The sequence below is a fragment of the Penicillium concentricum genome (assembly GCF_028827145.1).
Source record: "Penicillium concentricum strain IBT 3081 chromosome Unknown utg000001l_segment0_segment0, whole genome shotgun sequence".
In the NCBI taxonomy this organism is placed as follows: Eukaryota; Fungi; Ascomycota; class Eurotiomycetes; order Eurotiales; family Aspergillaceae; genus Penicillium; species Penicillium concentricum.
The window spans coordinates 3,177,909-3,192,214 of record NW_026622754.1 but is presented as its reverse complement, the minus strand read 5'-3'; the positions used below and the strand labels follow the sequence as shown (position 1 = coordinate 3,192,214).

General features: G+C 48.5%; 8 protein-coding genes across 8 annotated transcripts; 4 read left to right on the top strand and 4 right to left on the bottom strand.

Annotated features, from left to right (window-relative positions):
* Window positions 1-71: 71 nt before the first annotated feature.
* On the top strand, window positions 72-599 carry N7517_001206 (uncharacterized protein; the record flags this gene model as incomplete). Its single annotated transcript, XM_056718936.1, has 2 exons — window positions 72-218; window positions 249-599. 2 exons carry the CDS (start codon window positions 72-74, stop codon window positions 597-599), a joined length of 498 nt encoding a protein of 165 aa, XP_056583071.1.
* A 495-nt stretch (window positions 600-1,094) lies between these two features.
* rpn8 (proteasome regulatory particle lid subunit RPN8) lies at window positions 1,095-2,288 on the bottom strand (the record flags this gene model as incomplete). Its single annotated transcript, XM_056718935.1, has 3 exons — window positions 1,095-1,694; window positions 1,770-2,041; window positions 2,105-2,288. 3 exons carry the CDS (start codon window positions 2,286-2,288, stop codon window positions 1,095-1,097), a joined length of 1,056 nt encoding a protein of 351 aa, XP_056583070.1.
* A 511-nt stretch (window positions 2,289-2,799) lies between these two features.
* On the top strand, window positions 2,800-3,767 carry adk1 (adenylate kinase ADK1; the record flags this gene model as incomplete). The annotated part of the gene is made up of 4 exons (XM_056718934.1): window positions 2,800-2,959; window positions 3,015-3,067; window positions 3,130-3,284; window positions 3,362-3,767. The coding sequence occupies 4 exons, from the start codon at window positions 2,800-2,802 to the stop codon at window positions 3,765-3,767; spliced, it is 774 nt and encodes a 257-aa protein (XP_056583069.1).
* Window positions 3,768-4,139: 372 nt separating this feature from the next.
* On the bottom strand, window positions 4,140-5,473 carry N7517_001203 (Gfo/Idh/MocA family protein; the record flags this gene model as incomplete). The annotated part of the gene is made up of 5 exons (XM_056718933.1): window positions 4,140-4,442; window positions 4,496-4,710; window positions 4,794-5,324; window positions 5,373-5,393; window positions 5,443-5,473. 5 exons carry the CDS (start codon window positions 5,471-5,473, stop codon window positions 4,140-4,142), a joined length of 1,101 nt encoding a protein of 366 aa, XP_056583068.1.
* Window positions 5,474-5,674: 201 nt separating this feature from the next.
* Window positions 5,675-7,768, bottom strand: N7517_001202 (putative mRNA cleavage factor complex component Pcf11; the record flags this gene model as incomplete). The annotated part of the gene is made up of 5 exons (XM_056718932.1): window positions 7,590-7,768; window positions 7,110-7,535; window positions 6,173-7,060; window positions 5,773-6,123; window positions 5,675-5,722 (listed from the first exon to the last, which is right to left on the bottom strand). Exons 1-5 carry the CDS (start codon window positions 7,752-7,754, stop codon window positions 5,675-5,677), a joined length of 1,878 nt encoding a protein of 625 aa, XP_056583067.1. The 5' UTR covers window positions 7,755-7,768.
* A 704-nt stretch (window positions 7,769-8,472) lies between these two features.
* Window positions 8,473-8,915, top strand: N7517_001201 (uncharacterized protein; the record flags this gene model as incomplete). The annotated part of the gene is made up of 4 exons (XM_056718931.1): window positions 8,473-8,607; window positions 8,656-8,680; window positions 8,732-8,741; window positions 8,792-8,915. 4 exons carry the CDS (start codon window positions 8,473-8,475, stop codon window positions 8,913-8,915), a joined length of 294 nt encoding a protein of 97 aa, XP_056583066.1.
* Window positions 8,916-9,363: 448 nt separating this feature from the next.
* Window positions 9,364-12,015, top strand: N7517_001200 (putative microtubule binding protein HOOK3; the record flags this gene model as incomplete). The annotated part of the gene is made up of 7 exons (XM_056718930.1): window positions 9,364-10,739; window positions 10,791-10,848; window positions 10,902-10,978; window positions 11,032-11,144; window positions 11,209-11,591; window positions 11,659-11,754; window positions 11,833-12,015. The coding sequence occupies 7 exons, from the start codon at window positions 9,364-9,366 to the stop codon at window positions 12,013-12,015; spliced, it is 2,286 nt and encodes a 761-aa protein (XP_056583065.1).
* A 377-nt stretch (window positions 12,016-12,392) lies between these two features.
* On the bottom strand, window positions 12,393-13,662 carry N7517_001199 (putative mitochondrial GTP/GDP transporter Ggc1; the record flags this gene model as incomplete). Its single annotated transcript, XM_056718929.1, has 7 exons — window positions 12,393-12,728; window positions 12,786-12,963; window positions 13,019-13,152; window positions 13,217-13,330; window positions 13,390-13,431; window positions 13,485-13,522; window positions 13,578-13,662. 7 exons carry the CDS (start codon window positions 13,660-13,662, stop codon window positions 12,393-12,395), a joined length of 927 nt encoding a protein of 308 aa, XP_056583064.1.
* Between the last annotated feature and the right edge of the window lie 644 nt (window positions 13,663-14,306).

Below are 14,306 nucleotides of genomic sequence, written 5' to 3'. Positions count from 1 at the left end.
GAGGTTTTTTTTTGGGTGTTTTCCATTTTTCATTCTCTCTCTCTCTTTCTCTTTCTTTCTCTCTCTCAAATATGAATATCAATTCTACTCCTAACTTCTTTATTGATCAACTCATCACAGAACTGGGAATTTCAAACCTGAAACCATTGATGTTAACTTTACACTGTCTATTCCCAAATGACTTCCTCCCTGCCCTTGATATCCTCGACCGCAAACTAGTACGTCAAATTATATCAAATTGTGCAGAGACAGAGGATATTTTTATCGTGATATCTGCATCGGAACCTTCACTCCCATCCCAAAAGGGCTATGAGGTTCGGCTGCGTGCCTGGAATTGCAGCTGTCCTACATTTACCTTGTCTGCATACCGAGATCAACTCCCGGCGAATCATCCGGCAAACGAACAGAACCAGTTGCCCTACTCATATGGCGGAACTCTTGCTCGTGGTACGGCTCGGGTGTCACCTCCTACCTGCAAACATATCCTAGCCTGTATTTTGCATGCACGGTGTCCTGAGCTGTTCGGGGTTGACGGGGATGGTAGATTCGCCGTTTCCATGGAGGAATTGGCGGGCTGGTGTGCTGGCTGGGGTGGTTGATTTACTGGGCTTTTGACACGTCAACACAAATTTATGTATGAATTATTATGTACTTCAATGAGGAGCTGCCAAACCATCTGAGAACCATCCCAGATATCCATAGATGACAATGGGTCCTACTACAGACCCTTGTCCATTCCACATGAACCATCTGCTCTTGTCCGGGCAATCAGTCATCGAACGCATGAGAAGTCCGGCTGCCCACCACGCATGGGGACTTGTCCCGGAGCCCTTAAGATGGTGGGATGATTGCATGACGGACGCGCCAATGACAGTGTTATTACAATGTACTTTTAAAACACCTTACAGAGAGACCAAGGTCTTCGTTCACTGTGTCAAATGGACAAACTTGGGACAGTTAATATGATCTTGACCTTGGCTATCACTATACATGGCGAGATATAGGGGGAGAAAAAAAATTGGTTGAAATGTCATATGGCTTCACTCATTGAATTGACAATTCTTTCCAGAAGAGCATAAATTAAGAAAAGTCCCTTAGTTCTTCTTGTTCTTGTCGGAGCTATCCTGCTCCTCCTTCTGCTCGCCATTTGGCGAACCGGCCTTCTTGACATCCTTGTCTCCCTTAGTTCCATTGGCCTCCTGGTCCCGCTTGGTGTCACTCTCCTCTTGCTGCTGTCGGTTCTGGATCTTGTTGTCGATTAAGTCGTGGAAAGCCGTGATGGCACGGATCAAGCTGCTGATGTAGATAGCCATCAACTGGTCATTAGTCTTGACACTCATAGCCCGTGCCAACTCGCTGTTCTCAATCTGTGGCTCCTGACCGTTGGTCCGCTGCGTCGCCGGTGGAGTGGACAGGTTGGGAAGGAGGTTGAAAACATCCTGGAGGTTGCCCAGAATAGCGTGGTTGACGGGAAGTTCCTTGTCAAGAACTTTCTGGAGGTATTGGCCGATATCGCGTAGCCGCAGATGCAGTCCTTGTAGCGACTGCAGCTGCGACGTGATACGGGTGGAAAGTGTGCCGACTGCGACGTCCCTGATGTCTCGGAGGAGGTGCTCCACGCCAATCTCCTCTGCTTCTTCTGCCTCGATTATCGATGGGGTGTGCACAAATGTCCGGGAGGTTGTTGTTCCATCCTGCAAGTACAAAATTGCCTTTGGTTAGTCCTGGTGGCCTGATGGGTGCTTCCTTGGATTCAATGCAAAACTCACATCCTTGATTTCATCCACGGCGAAGTAAGCATCTGTAGGCACACCGACTTCCTTCGGTTGTACATCGACAATAACCAGCAAGGGGTTGGGCGTGTATTTCTTGAAGAGCTCATTGATCTCCAAATCCGAAGCGCGCAGCTTAGGGCCCGAGTGGTACCAGCCGACTAGCTTCTCGCGAGCATTGATCTTCTTGAACATATCCCTCATCGACTCGACGAAGTTGTGGTCCAAGAACCATACCGATGGGTCTTTTTCATCCTCCTCGAACGGGACTAGAGAGAAACACAGATGTCAGCTCTGTTGTATGGATTTGATTCACCGAAGCTTGCACTCACCAGCAAAACTGTTTGATACCCGGACATTATCGCCCGAGTTCTCACCCAGCAACACACCTACAACACGTTTCCGGGTACCCTTTGCCGTTCTCCCATAGTGATCTGCGACGGAAAGGAGGACTAACGGGGCAACCGTCACGGAGCGGTTGACGAGGGATAGCGTGTCTGCCGTGGTGGCAGGCATCGTGTAAGGGAAGATGAAAAGAAATCGAGAGCTATAAGGGACGATTAAAGCTCGTAGATCAAATAAAATTTAATGAAACAGCAAATCAACGCGAGACAGGAGAATGCGGTGGATGGAGAGCGATGATGCACAAGGTGCTCTTGAGAGCTCTCCGCCACAGAGCTGCGCCATCTTGAGGCTGGAGAAATTAGTAAGCAGCCACTGGAATTTGCCGGGTGAAGAGAAGCTTTGGAAGATATACATATAAACAAGATAATTATATATATATATAATAAAATATATAATAAAATATAGAGACTGTATAGATATTAGACATAGTTATCAGGATATAATAATATGTATACATCTCTACAAATGTACACAATATTGTATTCACTCTATTCTCTGTGAAGCCCGTGCTCTCCGAACCTCGGGCGCTAAGTTCCTTGCGAATCTTCCCTTTCCCCATTTCTTCCGTTTCCCCGTCTACAGCGTTTCTCTTCTTCAAACCTCTCCCCTCTTACAAATCACAATGGCTCCCATCACTGAAGAGGCCGTCTCCGGTCTGAAGAACACCATTCACCAGCTCGAGGCCAAGGTGTCCGAGCTTGAGAGCCGTCTCGCCAATGGCGGCAAGCCCAAGTCCGCCGCTGAGCAGATGCGCATCATCTTGATGGGCCCTCCTGGCGCAGGTAGGCGATTGAAGTATAATTGAAAAAGTTAATGGATATTAACAATTTCAATTAGGCAAGGGTACCCAAGCCCCGAACCTTAAGGAAAAGTACTGCGCGTGCCACCTGGTGAGTAGAAGTTTGCCCGAGTACAGCATAAGCTCTTTCCCGCTGATGTATTTCCTGAATAGGCCACCGGAGACATGCTGCGGTCCCAAGTCGCGAAGAAGACCGATCTTGGTAAGGAAGCCAAGAAGATCATGGACCAGGGTGGTCTTGTCAGCGACGAGATCATGGTCAACATGATCAAGAGCGAATTGGACAACAACGCCGAGTGCAAGAACGGGTGCGTACATCTACATTTCCCTCCCCAATTCATTTTCTTCCGAGGCCCGGTCAGAATTTAACACGAGAGGTGGACAGTTTCATCCTGGATGGTTTCCCCCGAACCGTTGCGCAGGCCGAGCGTCTCGATGACATGCTCGTCTCCCGTGAGCAGAAGCTTCAGCATGCCATTGAGCTGCAGATTGACGACTCCCTGCTGGTGGCTCGTATCACCGGCCGTCTGGTCCACCCTGCCTCTGGCCGCTCGTATCACAAGATCTTCAACCCACCCAAGGCTGACATGAAGGACGACATCTCCGGAGAGCCGCTGATCCAGCGTTCCGATGACAATGCCGAGACTCTCACCAAGCGCTTGTCTACTTACCACGCCCAGACCACCCCCGTTGTCGAGTACTACAAGAAGACCGGTATCTGGCGCGGCATTGATGCCAGCCAGGAGCCTGGCCAGGTCTGGAAGAGCATTCTTGGAGTCTTCCGCCAGTAAGCGATTCTGTTGGATTGATTACAGTTAAAAGGGGAATTTGGGGGTGGGGGGTAATTTGGGACAATTTACCAGTCCAGGCTCCGTGATGCCTACCTTTTTGTTTTCCTATGTTTTTCTTATTTGGGCACACCGGAAGCATGGCTGGCGTTTTCGTCCACATATAGACGTGGGTTTGTCCCCTTGACCGCCATGTATAGTAGTGTGTGTGTACCTTTTGAGTACCGAATACACCCAAGACCGGCCTACATTCAATTGGATCTTTCGGTAAATTTGTTAGTCTTTTGGCCTTATTTCTATTACAGTAGGTGTGATTTGTATTCATCGAATACCATGTACTATTGTTATTTACACTCGCCGTATACTAACTCATACCTAAAATTTCAGAGGGTACTCAGTCGACTCAATCTGCTGAGGATAGGTCAAACCACCCTGCTTCCGCACCTCATCCATAACCTCCATAATGACGATACTTTCTTCCAATGGCATACCCTCACTCTCGAGCTTGCCATCGCGGAGACAACGAGCAACCTCATCAGCTTCCCAGTACATACCCTTACCATTACCAGGGAACGGACAATGAACCTCACGAATCTCACCGGCACCCTTCTTGGGAATGATACGGTAGCTCTCTGGCCGGAAAGGTTGGCCAAGCACCTGGATCTCGCCTTGAGTGCCCTGGATACGGATGGGGGGCCACTCGAACCCTTCTCATCCGGATCAGCAGAGACACGAATGTTGGTCAGGGCGATACCGTGCGATTGTTGCGGGTGGGGCCCATTAGAGGGAGTGCTTGTGGGGAAACTCAGAAGCATGGTTGTGGACTCGTCTGCACCGGTGAGGTGGTAAGGAGTCATCTGCGAGGAGACAGTGGGTGGCTTCCTCTGGTCTCGGGGCAGGGTGTGGTATAGAGTCTGGAAGACCCAGGTCAGGGAGTAGATACCCACTAGAAGAGCAAGTCAGTCAAGTTTCTTCTTTCTCTTTCTGTTGTTCGGAGAATCAATGAACAAAAAATCCCAGAAAACCTACAATCCAGGAGAGCACCACCGGCCAAATCGGGGTTCACCATGCGGTGTGTGGTACCCCATTTCGTCTCAACATCATCACCGAAGCTCGTATCAGCCACGACACGGAGGACCTCACCGATCTCACCCTTCTGGATGAGCTCGCGGACCTGAATGCTGAGGGGGAAATAGCGCGTCCAGACAGCTTCCATAAGGAAAAGGTTTTTCTTGCGGGCAATCTCGACGAGAATCTTAGTCTGAGCAGCGTTAACGGTGAAGGCTTTCTCGCAGAGAACATTCTTGCCCGCCTCCAGTGCCAGTCTGACGTTCTGGTAGTGGTGGGAGTGCGGGGTCGCGACGTAGATGACATCGACGTTGGGGTCGGCCACCAAAGTCTCGTAGTCCCCATATGCAGAGCAAGGGGTTGTGATTCCTCGAGCCGAGATGAATTGCTCGGCCTTGTCCTTGGACGAGGACGAGGCCACCGCGACGACTTGGTGGGCTATGTCAGATGCATTGCGGACATTGGGGTCGATGAGAAGGTCATTTGTGAATGCTGTTGGGAGTTAAATTTCATTCAGGTATTGTAGAAGTGAGATCTTACTCTCAGCAATCCAGCCAGTGGCTATCAATCAGTTAGCTTTGTTTTGTCTGTTCTTGCCAGATTTTCATACCCATGATACCCCATCGAACAATGTGCGTCATGATAAAAAATTTGAGTCAATTCAGTTTGATATATTCAGTTTGATTCAAATCAAAACAAGTTTACAGAGGGGGAAATATATGGGAAATATTGCCGAGCGGGGCAGATCTAGGGTCTTACGTGGTTACATTCTATATATAAAAAAAAGGGACTCAAATTCGCTAATTAACGCCAGATATATTTCCTATGCAATGCAAGATTAATCAGATCTCAGTCTTGATGCGCATCTTCTGGCTTGGAGATTCAGTTCCCTGTGTCTAATTAGCTTTCTGAACCATCCACTCTCAAACAGGAGACTCACTTCAGCTTTCCGTTTGCCTAGAACAGAGTCAGGGGTGCTGGTCCGTGTCTGGCGTGTCGGTGCAGGGCCCTTGGTCACTTCGGAATAGCAGCTTGCATGATACACACGACTTCCGACCTTGGTTGCGTCTTGCCAGATCCAGTCCTGGACATCCTCAGACCAAGTCGATTCAAATTTTTCTTGGCAGATGGGACACGGGGTATTGCGGAGAGTGGCATCGTTCGGAGCTCGAATCCATGGCTTTGGCGGCTCTTGCTTGGTATTTCCATCCACGCCTGTAGCTCCTTCGGTGGTAGCTTGGGGGTCCGTAGCGCCGTTCACGTCGCCAGCCTCCCGAGATTTGATCCAGTCCTATTGGAGTTAGAAATGAAATTCGAAGAAATACAAGACATAAACATACCCTTTCGTCAACATACCAGCTGCGATTCTGAGCTCGCCTGGAGGACTCGGTCATGCGCTGGTTGGTCTTGAAATGCCAGTCCAGATGCCGTGCCTTTAGTTCCTTGCCCTCATCCGTGGTCAAGAAGCGACGGCCGCAAGTTCCACATCGGTTCGGTCGGGAATCATAAAGAGAGACAATGAGTCCGAATCGAGGGATCTTCATAGACGCGGTGCTCATGGGGACCCCAGAGGACCCATTGGGGGGAACTGCAGCTTGAGACGGAGCTGGAGGTGTAGGTTGCATTCCAGGGGGCAAGATGAACGGCAAATTAGATCTCCCAGACACTGGCGTCGAAGTAGAAGGCGTAAGAGGTGAGGGTGTCGGTCCACCGGGTAGAAGTCCACGTGCCCTCAAGGCCGCAATAAGAGGGTTCTCCGGCGCTGGCTGTGGAGGGCCGCTTTGGTGAGGATATTGAGGCATCTGAGGTAGCGCTGCCGGGATTTGAGGAGGTGGGGTAGACTGTTGACGCGAAGCGGTAGCTTTGATCAGCTCGGCGAGAGTGTTATGGTTTAATAGTTGGTGAAGAGGCTGCGAGACTGGTTGCGCTGGTGGTGTTGGAATTTGTGGAGTGGACACTACTGGGCCATTCGTAGCACTAGGGGCAACCGACGGCGGTCTTGTGGCAGCAAGCGCTGAGACCTGATCGCGGACAAGTTTCAACTGATCTGGGGCGAGCTGTTGTTTCTGTAGAATGGCCTGAAGATCCACCAAGGCTTTCAAGCGCTGTCGAGAGACGGGATTAAAAGGACTGTTAGCAAAGTCAATCTTTGCAGAAGCAATCAGGGCATCCACATCTCGATTGAGGTAGCTCAAATCGATATCATGTCGATGAGTCTGGGGAGGTGCCTGTGAGGCCCGAATTAGCTTTGAATGCGACAGACGAGAGTAGTCTTACCGAATTGGAATGTCCATTGTTGGGGAACTGGTTTTGTGAAGGCCGAGGCATGTTCTGAGGTGGTGTAGGGCTGTTGGTCCAACCTGTCGGAGTCCCATTTCCACGATTACGGCCGAGTATGTCTGGTTGGGCCCTGGCCTGTTGTTGTTGTAAAGCCGCAGTGCGTGCTTTAATGAGAGCAGTCTCGATGTTGCGTGTGATGTCGGGAGGGAAGACTGGGCGCGTGTCCAGGGAGCCTGGGGCCGGCTGCTTCCATGTGTTGAGCATCTCATCCAACTTCCTTCGGGTGTTTCCATCAACCAGAGTATACACATTCATGAATGTCTGGTACATGTTCCGGCCAAGGAAGAGGGTGTAAGGGCTTCCAACGTTCTTGACGATGGAATCGGCTACATAGAGGGCTGGAAGCTTCTGCAGGGGTGGTGTCTACATAGTGGTTAGTACTCATCCCGTACTACACAAAAAACTAGGAGCACCTACTGTTCGAATATGGTTCTCCAGGACCCGGGAGATAGCCATTGCGTGTTCGGTATTCTCTTTGGCGATGACAGTCAGAGTACGGATCTGAATTCCATCGTTGGTGGTTAGATCCTCCAAGGAACTCTTGTAGTCCTCGGCAATTTCGTCGGAAACGAGGCCGGACATTATGGCGATGTGGGATAAGTCGAGAACTGGATTTATCAGGGATGTCGAGAGTAGAAATCAATATGGCGAAGTTCAGCACGTTTTTTTTTTCCTGCACTTCTTTGTCTCTTGTCTTGCTTCCGGGGTTGTTTTTCTTGTTCTTCACTTCTTCCCTTAGGCTTCTGTCCCTTTCCCTGTGACTATCACAAAAAATGGCTTCTTTTCTTCTTAATCCTTGTCCACGTTCCAAGGAACAAATTCTCTTGGATCAACGCAAAGATGGAGAAATAGTCGGAACTTGTAAATGCTTGCTAGCTATCTTTGCGAGAATTGAGAACACAATAGGATTCAAATGCTTGATCTCGATCCAACCCAGCCTGTAACCTTCCAGCTCCCTTATCTACCTTCCAAAGAATCGCCGGGGTGGAACGAGGGAAGAAATGCTAGGAAAAAGCCGTGTTCCGCGAAAAACCAAGCAGTGGAAAAAGAAACAAAAACCAAGATTGGGTAAATGCAAGAAAACAGCGCTTTGGAGGAAGCAATGAAAATTGAAGGTCAAAAGAAAGAAAATATATCGTGAAGTGGTAAGGTGGTGAGGTGGAAGAAAGAGAAAGGGATTGTCAGATAGAGTCATGTGATCAATGACGCCAGCACTTGCAACCTCTTTGGACTTTGCCTTGCCTTACCTGACTTCCTCCTATATACTCTTTACTACAAAGATATTATTACATTTTTCAGTATGAAGCTTACATTTGCCGCTCTGTTGGTTCTACCACTGGCGCTAGCCGGATCACTCAAGTCCGTCGTGATTACTTTCCCCAAGGGAACGCCTGACTCGGTGGTTAGCCAGGCCAAAGCATCTCTAGTGGCTTCAGTACGCTGTGCTTCTTTGTTGTCGTTTTTATTGAACTAACACTTTTAGGGTGGTGTTATCACACATGAGTACCGTAAGTTCTAACTTATCATCTAGAAAGATATCATTGCTAACATTTATACAGATTTGATCAAGTACGATTTTAACGTTTCTATCTTACCACTTTTCTAACTAATGGCTTTAGTGGATTCGCCGCCGAGGCTCCTGTGAGCGCTCTCCAGACCCTATCTACTCAGGATACCCAATACAAACCGAATATCGAAGAAGACAAGGTTGTGAGTGCATACGGAGACTATGCGGCAGTCTAATATGCTCTCTCCGATGAGATACCGTGAATCTCAACAGCTCTGAGCATGATATCTTGGAGGCAAATCCATATGAACCAATCAGGATCTCATACTCGGAAATATTTGGGTGATTTAATACCTCGGCGTTTGGGTGTATACACAATGTGGGAGTAAATGGTTGAGCCCTTATGTTCTTGGGGAAACATAATGTTTACTGGTTTAAGATATAACTAAAGCATAGTATTATCACAATTTACAAAAAGACCTGTATAGTAAATCAAAGAGCATGGACATAGGGCCGATCATCTCCCCCGCTAGTTAATTCCCGTGGCCCCCCAGGCGCGTGGATCCGCTGGAAACTCCCTTTGAGCCACCGAGGCATTTTGCATAATCCTCTCGATTTAAGAGTCTTGGAAATGCTGGAATTGCATGCTTCTTTAATATTTGATTAAACGCGTCAATCGCCAAAATGGCGTCGGAACACACGGTGACCAAGGTTCTGTTGGAATGGATCAACAGCTTCTCCTTGGGCAAAACTCTCCGAGCCACTGATGAGTTGACCGATGGAATCATCTTGTGGGAGATTCTCCAGGATATTGACCCCCAGTATTTCCTTGAGGAAATCCCAGAGCGCAACTCCTCCGACCATTGGGTAGCCAAGTGGCAGAACCTGAAGCACATCCACAAACTACTGCTCAACTACATTCGACACCAAAACGATGACATCCTACCCTCCGGTCTCGATCCGTCACCCGATCTCGAATCTATCGCCGAAAAAGCCTCTGCCAAGGAAACGAACAAGCTGCTGAAGCTGCTCCTGATCGCGGCCATCAGCTCCCCCAACGCCGGAACATACGTACAAACACTCCAGGAACTAAGTACCTCGACACAGGAGGGTCTCAAGGATATTATCGAGGAGGCGCACAATGGCCAATATGAGCCGATGGACGCTGCGGACGAGCTCAGGGAAGATCTGGCCAAGCACGATCGCCCTGTGGACCTGGAACTGCAATTCGAAGAACGCGTCGGAAAGGTGCTGGCGGAGAACGATCGTCTGACACACGAGAAAAAAGAATTAGAAAAGGCATTGGAGGACTTGCACAACCGCCTGGCGCGTCTCCAGGAGAACAACGACACCCTGCAAAACCGTCTCGCCTCTACCGAGGACCGGCTGGTTACATTGAAATCTGGAAAGGGTGATATCGGGTTCAATGCAAAGGCATTGGAAAGCAAGACCCGTCAACAGGACGACCTAATTGCCTCCCAGGAAGCAAAGTTGACCGCGGCCCAGGACGAAATTGACAGTCTTCGGATGACAGTCGAGTCCTTGCGGGTCAAGAACCAGCGCTATCAGAAGTTGCAGGATGACTATGATGAACTTCGTACTGAGAAGGATCAGCTCGCGCGCAAGGCAAACGCGGCCGAGAAATACCGCCAAAAGCTGCAAGCCAGCCAAGACTTTGAGAAAGAGAACCAGACCCTTAAGAACCAGATCAAAGATATTCAGCAGCAGCTGAAAGAGTCAGACTCGCAACAGCGGTGGTCTTCGGAGCGCGATGTGGAACTGGAAGAATACCGCAAGCTTCTGCCACAAGTTGAGCAGGAATGCAATGAGATCCAGAACTTGAAGAAACAACTCGAGTTCAACAATCACGCGCTGACAGAGCGACTGGAAAGTGCGGACGAACAGCACGAGAGAGACGATGCTTTGATCAGCGAACTACGTGAACGCCTCGGAGAAATGGACGGCTTGCCGGGCAGTGCGTCGCCTGGCTCTGAGACGCCAAAGATGCAAGGGACATTGCACAAGGACTTTGAGGCACTCGGTGTCAAAGAGTCTCAACTGTATGTATACATTTTGTCTGCGCAGTCTTATTGGATGCTAACCATTGACAGTAAATCTGAGAATGATGACTTGAAGCGGGAAATGGAGTCGATCAAAGCACCTTCAGCTGTATGTGTACCATTCATTCTCTAAAACCTTCTCTTAATGCTGACAACCACTAGCCGGCCTCTCATACTGGAGGCTTCTCTGAAAACTTTGCTGCATCTGTGCACCTGGCGCGCTCTGGTTCCACCCAAAGGTTTTATTGCCCAATATTTCGTTTCAATGAGCAGAATATCTAACATTTAGCAGTGACGACTATTGGAAACTATACGAGAACTATACCGGAGCTCTCAAGAAAATTGCAGAGGTTCAGGACACCTTGGAAACAACCAAAAGGGACCTTTCCGATACACAAGCTGAACGTAAGCCAAAGATTGCTCCGGTTCTACATGTTTGAGAAAACATCTAACTTACAAATATTTGAAGTTGGTCTTGTCAATATGGAACAGGTCGAGATGCTCCAAGGACTCGAGGCGCATAACTCGGCTGAATTAACAAAAATCCGGGATGATTGGGAGAGTCTCACACAGAACGTCCATCACCTGGAGGCAGAAGTTGATGCTAGCCAGACGCTGGTGCGTGAAGTCTGTGCGGAACGAGAGGAACTGCGCAAGATGCTCGACAACAAGCAAAGCGAGATCAGCTCCGAAGATCAGGAAGTGATGAACGAGATGCAGATGCTCCTAGGCGAGTTTGAAACCCACAATACCGAGGGTGGAGAAGTGCCCCAGAAATCTAGTTTCGAGCTCTTGAAGCAGTGTGCGGGAGTTCTGGAGAAGAATGTCGAACGACTCGCTCAGCGTGCGGAGGTCAGTTTTCCACAGATGATCCTCACTATGACTTGTTTGGTTTGCTGACTCTAGCTTGGTTCTATAGTACATCCAGCAACAAAATGAGCTGGTCAAATCACTTCGTGAGCGTATGAAGAACTACGAAGAAAATCTGGACGATGGAATTTCCAAAGAGCGAGAGGTAAGTCAAATATGGAGCTGTTTATGCTTCGTCCCTTGGTCATGTTACGTTTTAGCAGTCTGCTGATGACATTTTTAGCTTGAGCTTCAGAGTATTATCGACAGCCAGGCCCGAGAACTCAACCTTGTAGGCTCTGCCTGGTATCACCTTCAGAGCCGATGGCAGAACAACAATATGACGGTATCACGATATCGACATGGAGCCAGCACGGGAGATTCCAAGGGCTGGCTATCAAAGCAAAGAAGCGCTGTTGCTGGTTAGTAGAGTGCCTTACGAACGAAGTTTGTGTCATTTCTTTTTACATATGTGTGTTTTTTTTTTCGTTTACTGGTTTGGATGTTGATATTCCCACTATACATCCCGTCTCATTCTTGTGGTTATTTCTATGTCAATAGAATGTATATGTCATTCAAATAGAACTTCAATGTTGTCGTTTAAAGAACTCTAGAGTCTTGATATGGTCACACGAATGTTAAAGTAGAGATTGAGTTCGTCGCATTCGGAAAATGTAAAGCTACCTAAGTAGATCCCCTCAGGAAATAAAACATGTCTATGAAAAATACAAAAGTCTAGGTAATTAACCTAGCCCAAGAAGGGAGAAAGAAAAGGGGGGATGCAACAATTATAAAACATGGTCTCTATACAACTTGACCGAAAGCGGGAATCAAAGTCTGTGCCAGCCAGAAGCTGAAGACAAGCTTGGGACCTGTCATCAGCAGCTTGGGGGTCAGACCCTTGAAGAAGCTGGTAGGGCCCTCGTTCTTAAGCATCGTGGAGATGATCTTGAAGCCGGACTCGGGGTTCTCGAAGTTGCGGTTCTGGATACGGGTCTTGATGACATCGAGGGGAGCGGACACGACCAGGGAGGCGCTAGCACCGCAAACTGAGGCGACGAAGTTCTGGCCCCAGGTGGCAGTGTTGTAATCGGTCAGCTTGTAGATCTTTTCCTTGGCGAAAGCAGATCCACCGAAGAGCTGTAGCAGAAGTTAGTGGTGGTTCAGTGATAATAGACCGAGGCGGGAAAAGCATACAGCGAAGGAGCCAGGGGCGTTACGGGCGGCAGTCCAGCCAGCACCACGGTACAGACCCATACCCTCATCGGCAACAATCTTGAAAAGGCCACGGCCACGGAAGGCATCGGGGTTAGTCTGACGCTTAATCTTAAGAACATCCAGAGGGAGCAGAACGATCTCTCCAATGCCGATCAAACTAAAAAGTTTCGAATCAGATGAATTCTCGCACCCAATTGTTCAATTGTTCTTACCTTCCAGCAGTGGCGTGCATAATGGCCTTTCCAGTACCCTTGCCAAATGCATTATCGAAGTCGGCACCGTGGTGCTTAGCGAGGTAATCGCGTGCGAAAGGCTGACCACCATACTTGTAGATGCGCTGGAGGACCTATAGATTTGAAATAATATGAACTGGCTGTTCTCCCGTTCTTCTGTCGATAGGAGTCACGAACCTTGTAACCGGCAGCGTATCCCAGACCGGGGAACAGAGAAGTGAACTTGCGACCAATTGTGGCGTTGACGTGCTCCCTGAAGACAACCTGCTTGAAAGCGGCAGCGTTGGCAATCTGTCAATGGATCCAGTCAGCAATAGATACACCTTGTTTGTAAACAACCCGAATCTCACCCGGGTCTGGTTGCTCATCAATCGCTTGGCGGTGGTGTCAACCTATGGACGTCAGTGTCTAGTCGCAATGGCTCTCGACTCGGAGAATATCGTACAGGGTGGAAGATCAACAACTCAGCAATGCCGGCAGAGCCTAGAAAAATCATAGGTCAGTAATGAGTTTGTGTTTTGAACATCTGACGACTTACCGGAACCGAGGAGACGAGCAGTAGCAGACTCCTTCTTGACATCTGTGGAGGCAGTGCCAGCACTGGGGACAATAGCGGGAGACATATTTTCTAATTCAGAAATCCAAAAAAAAAGACAAAGCTAGAGAATGAAAACGCCGATGGATTCAATTCAGGAACATCTGCTCTCGGAGTTAAATTTTATCGAGGCGGGATTCGGCACTAGTCCCGTTTTGGAGCCGCCATCGGAGAGCCAAGGACAAGGATCTATATACTCCGTATGGAGTACATATATGATATTTGTTTGGAGATTTGGGGATTTGGGATAGAGATATCAAGTAAATTATATCTCTTTCTGGAACATGACTAGGTATAGCATTCTTTTCCCCTGTAAATAACATGGAAATAGGAATGAAATATCGCACCGGAATGCGACGGGTGAAAGTGACTAAAAATGAATATCTACAATCCAACATCCACAGATTGTAGGAAATACAAATGCCAAACTGCGTACTATTATCTAATATATTCCATGTTGGTGAGGAGTCATTTATAGTTAGCCGTGAAGCATTCCATGGTTACTTTATATAGTAGAGATGTCGGCTCGAAATACTTCCCCAGGGAAATGTATGGCTAAAGAAACCATATTGCTCTTCAGTGTAAACAATTTATCTAGCCTGGTCTGTGGTTTGTTTCCAGGTTGGTGCTCCATTGCTCGGAACTACCAAAACGTAAAAAAGAAATTTGGCA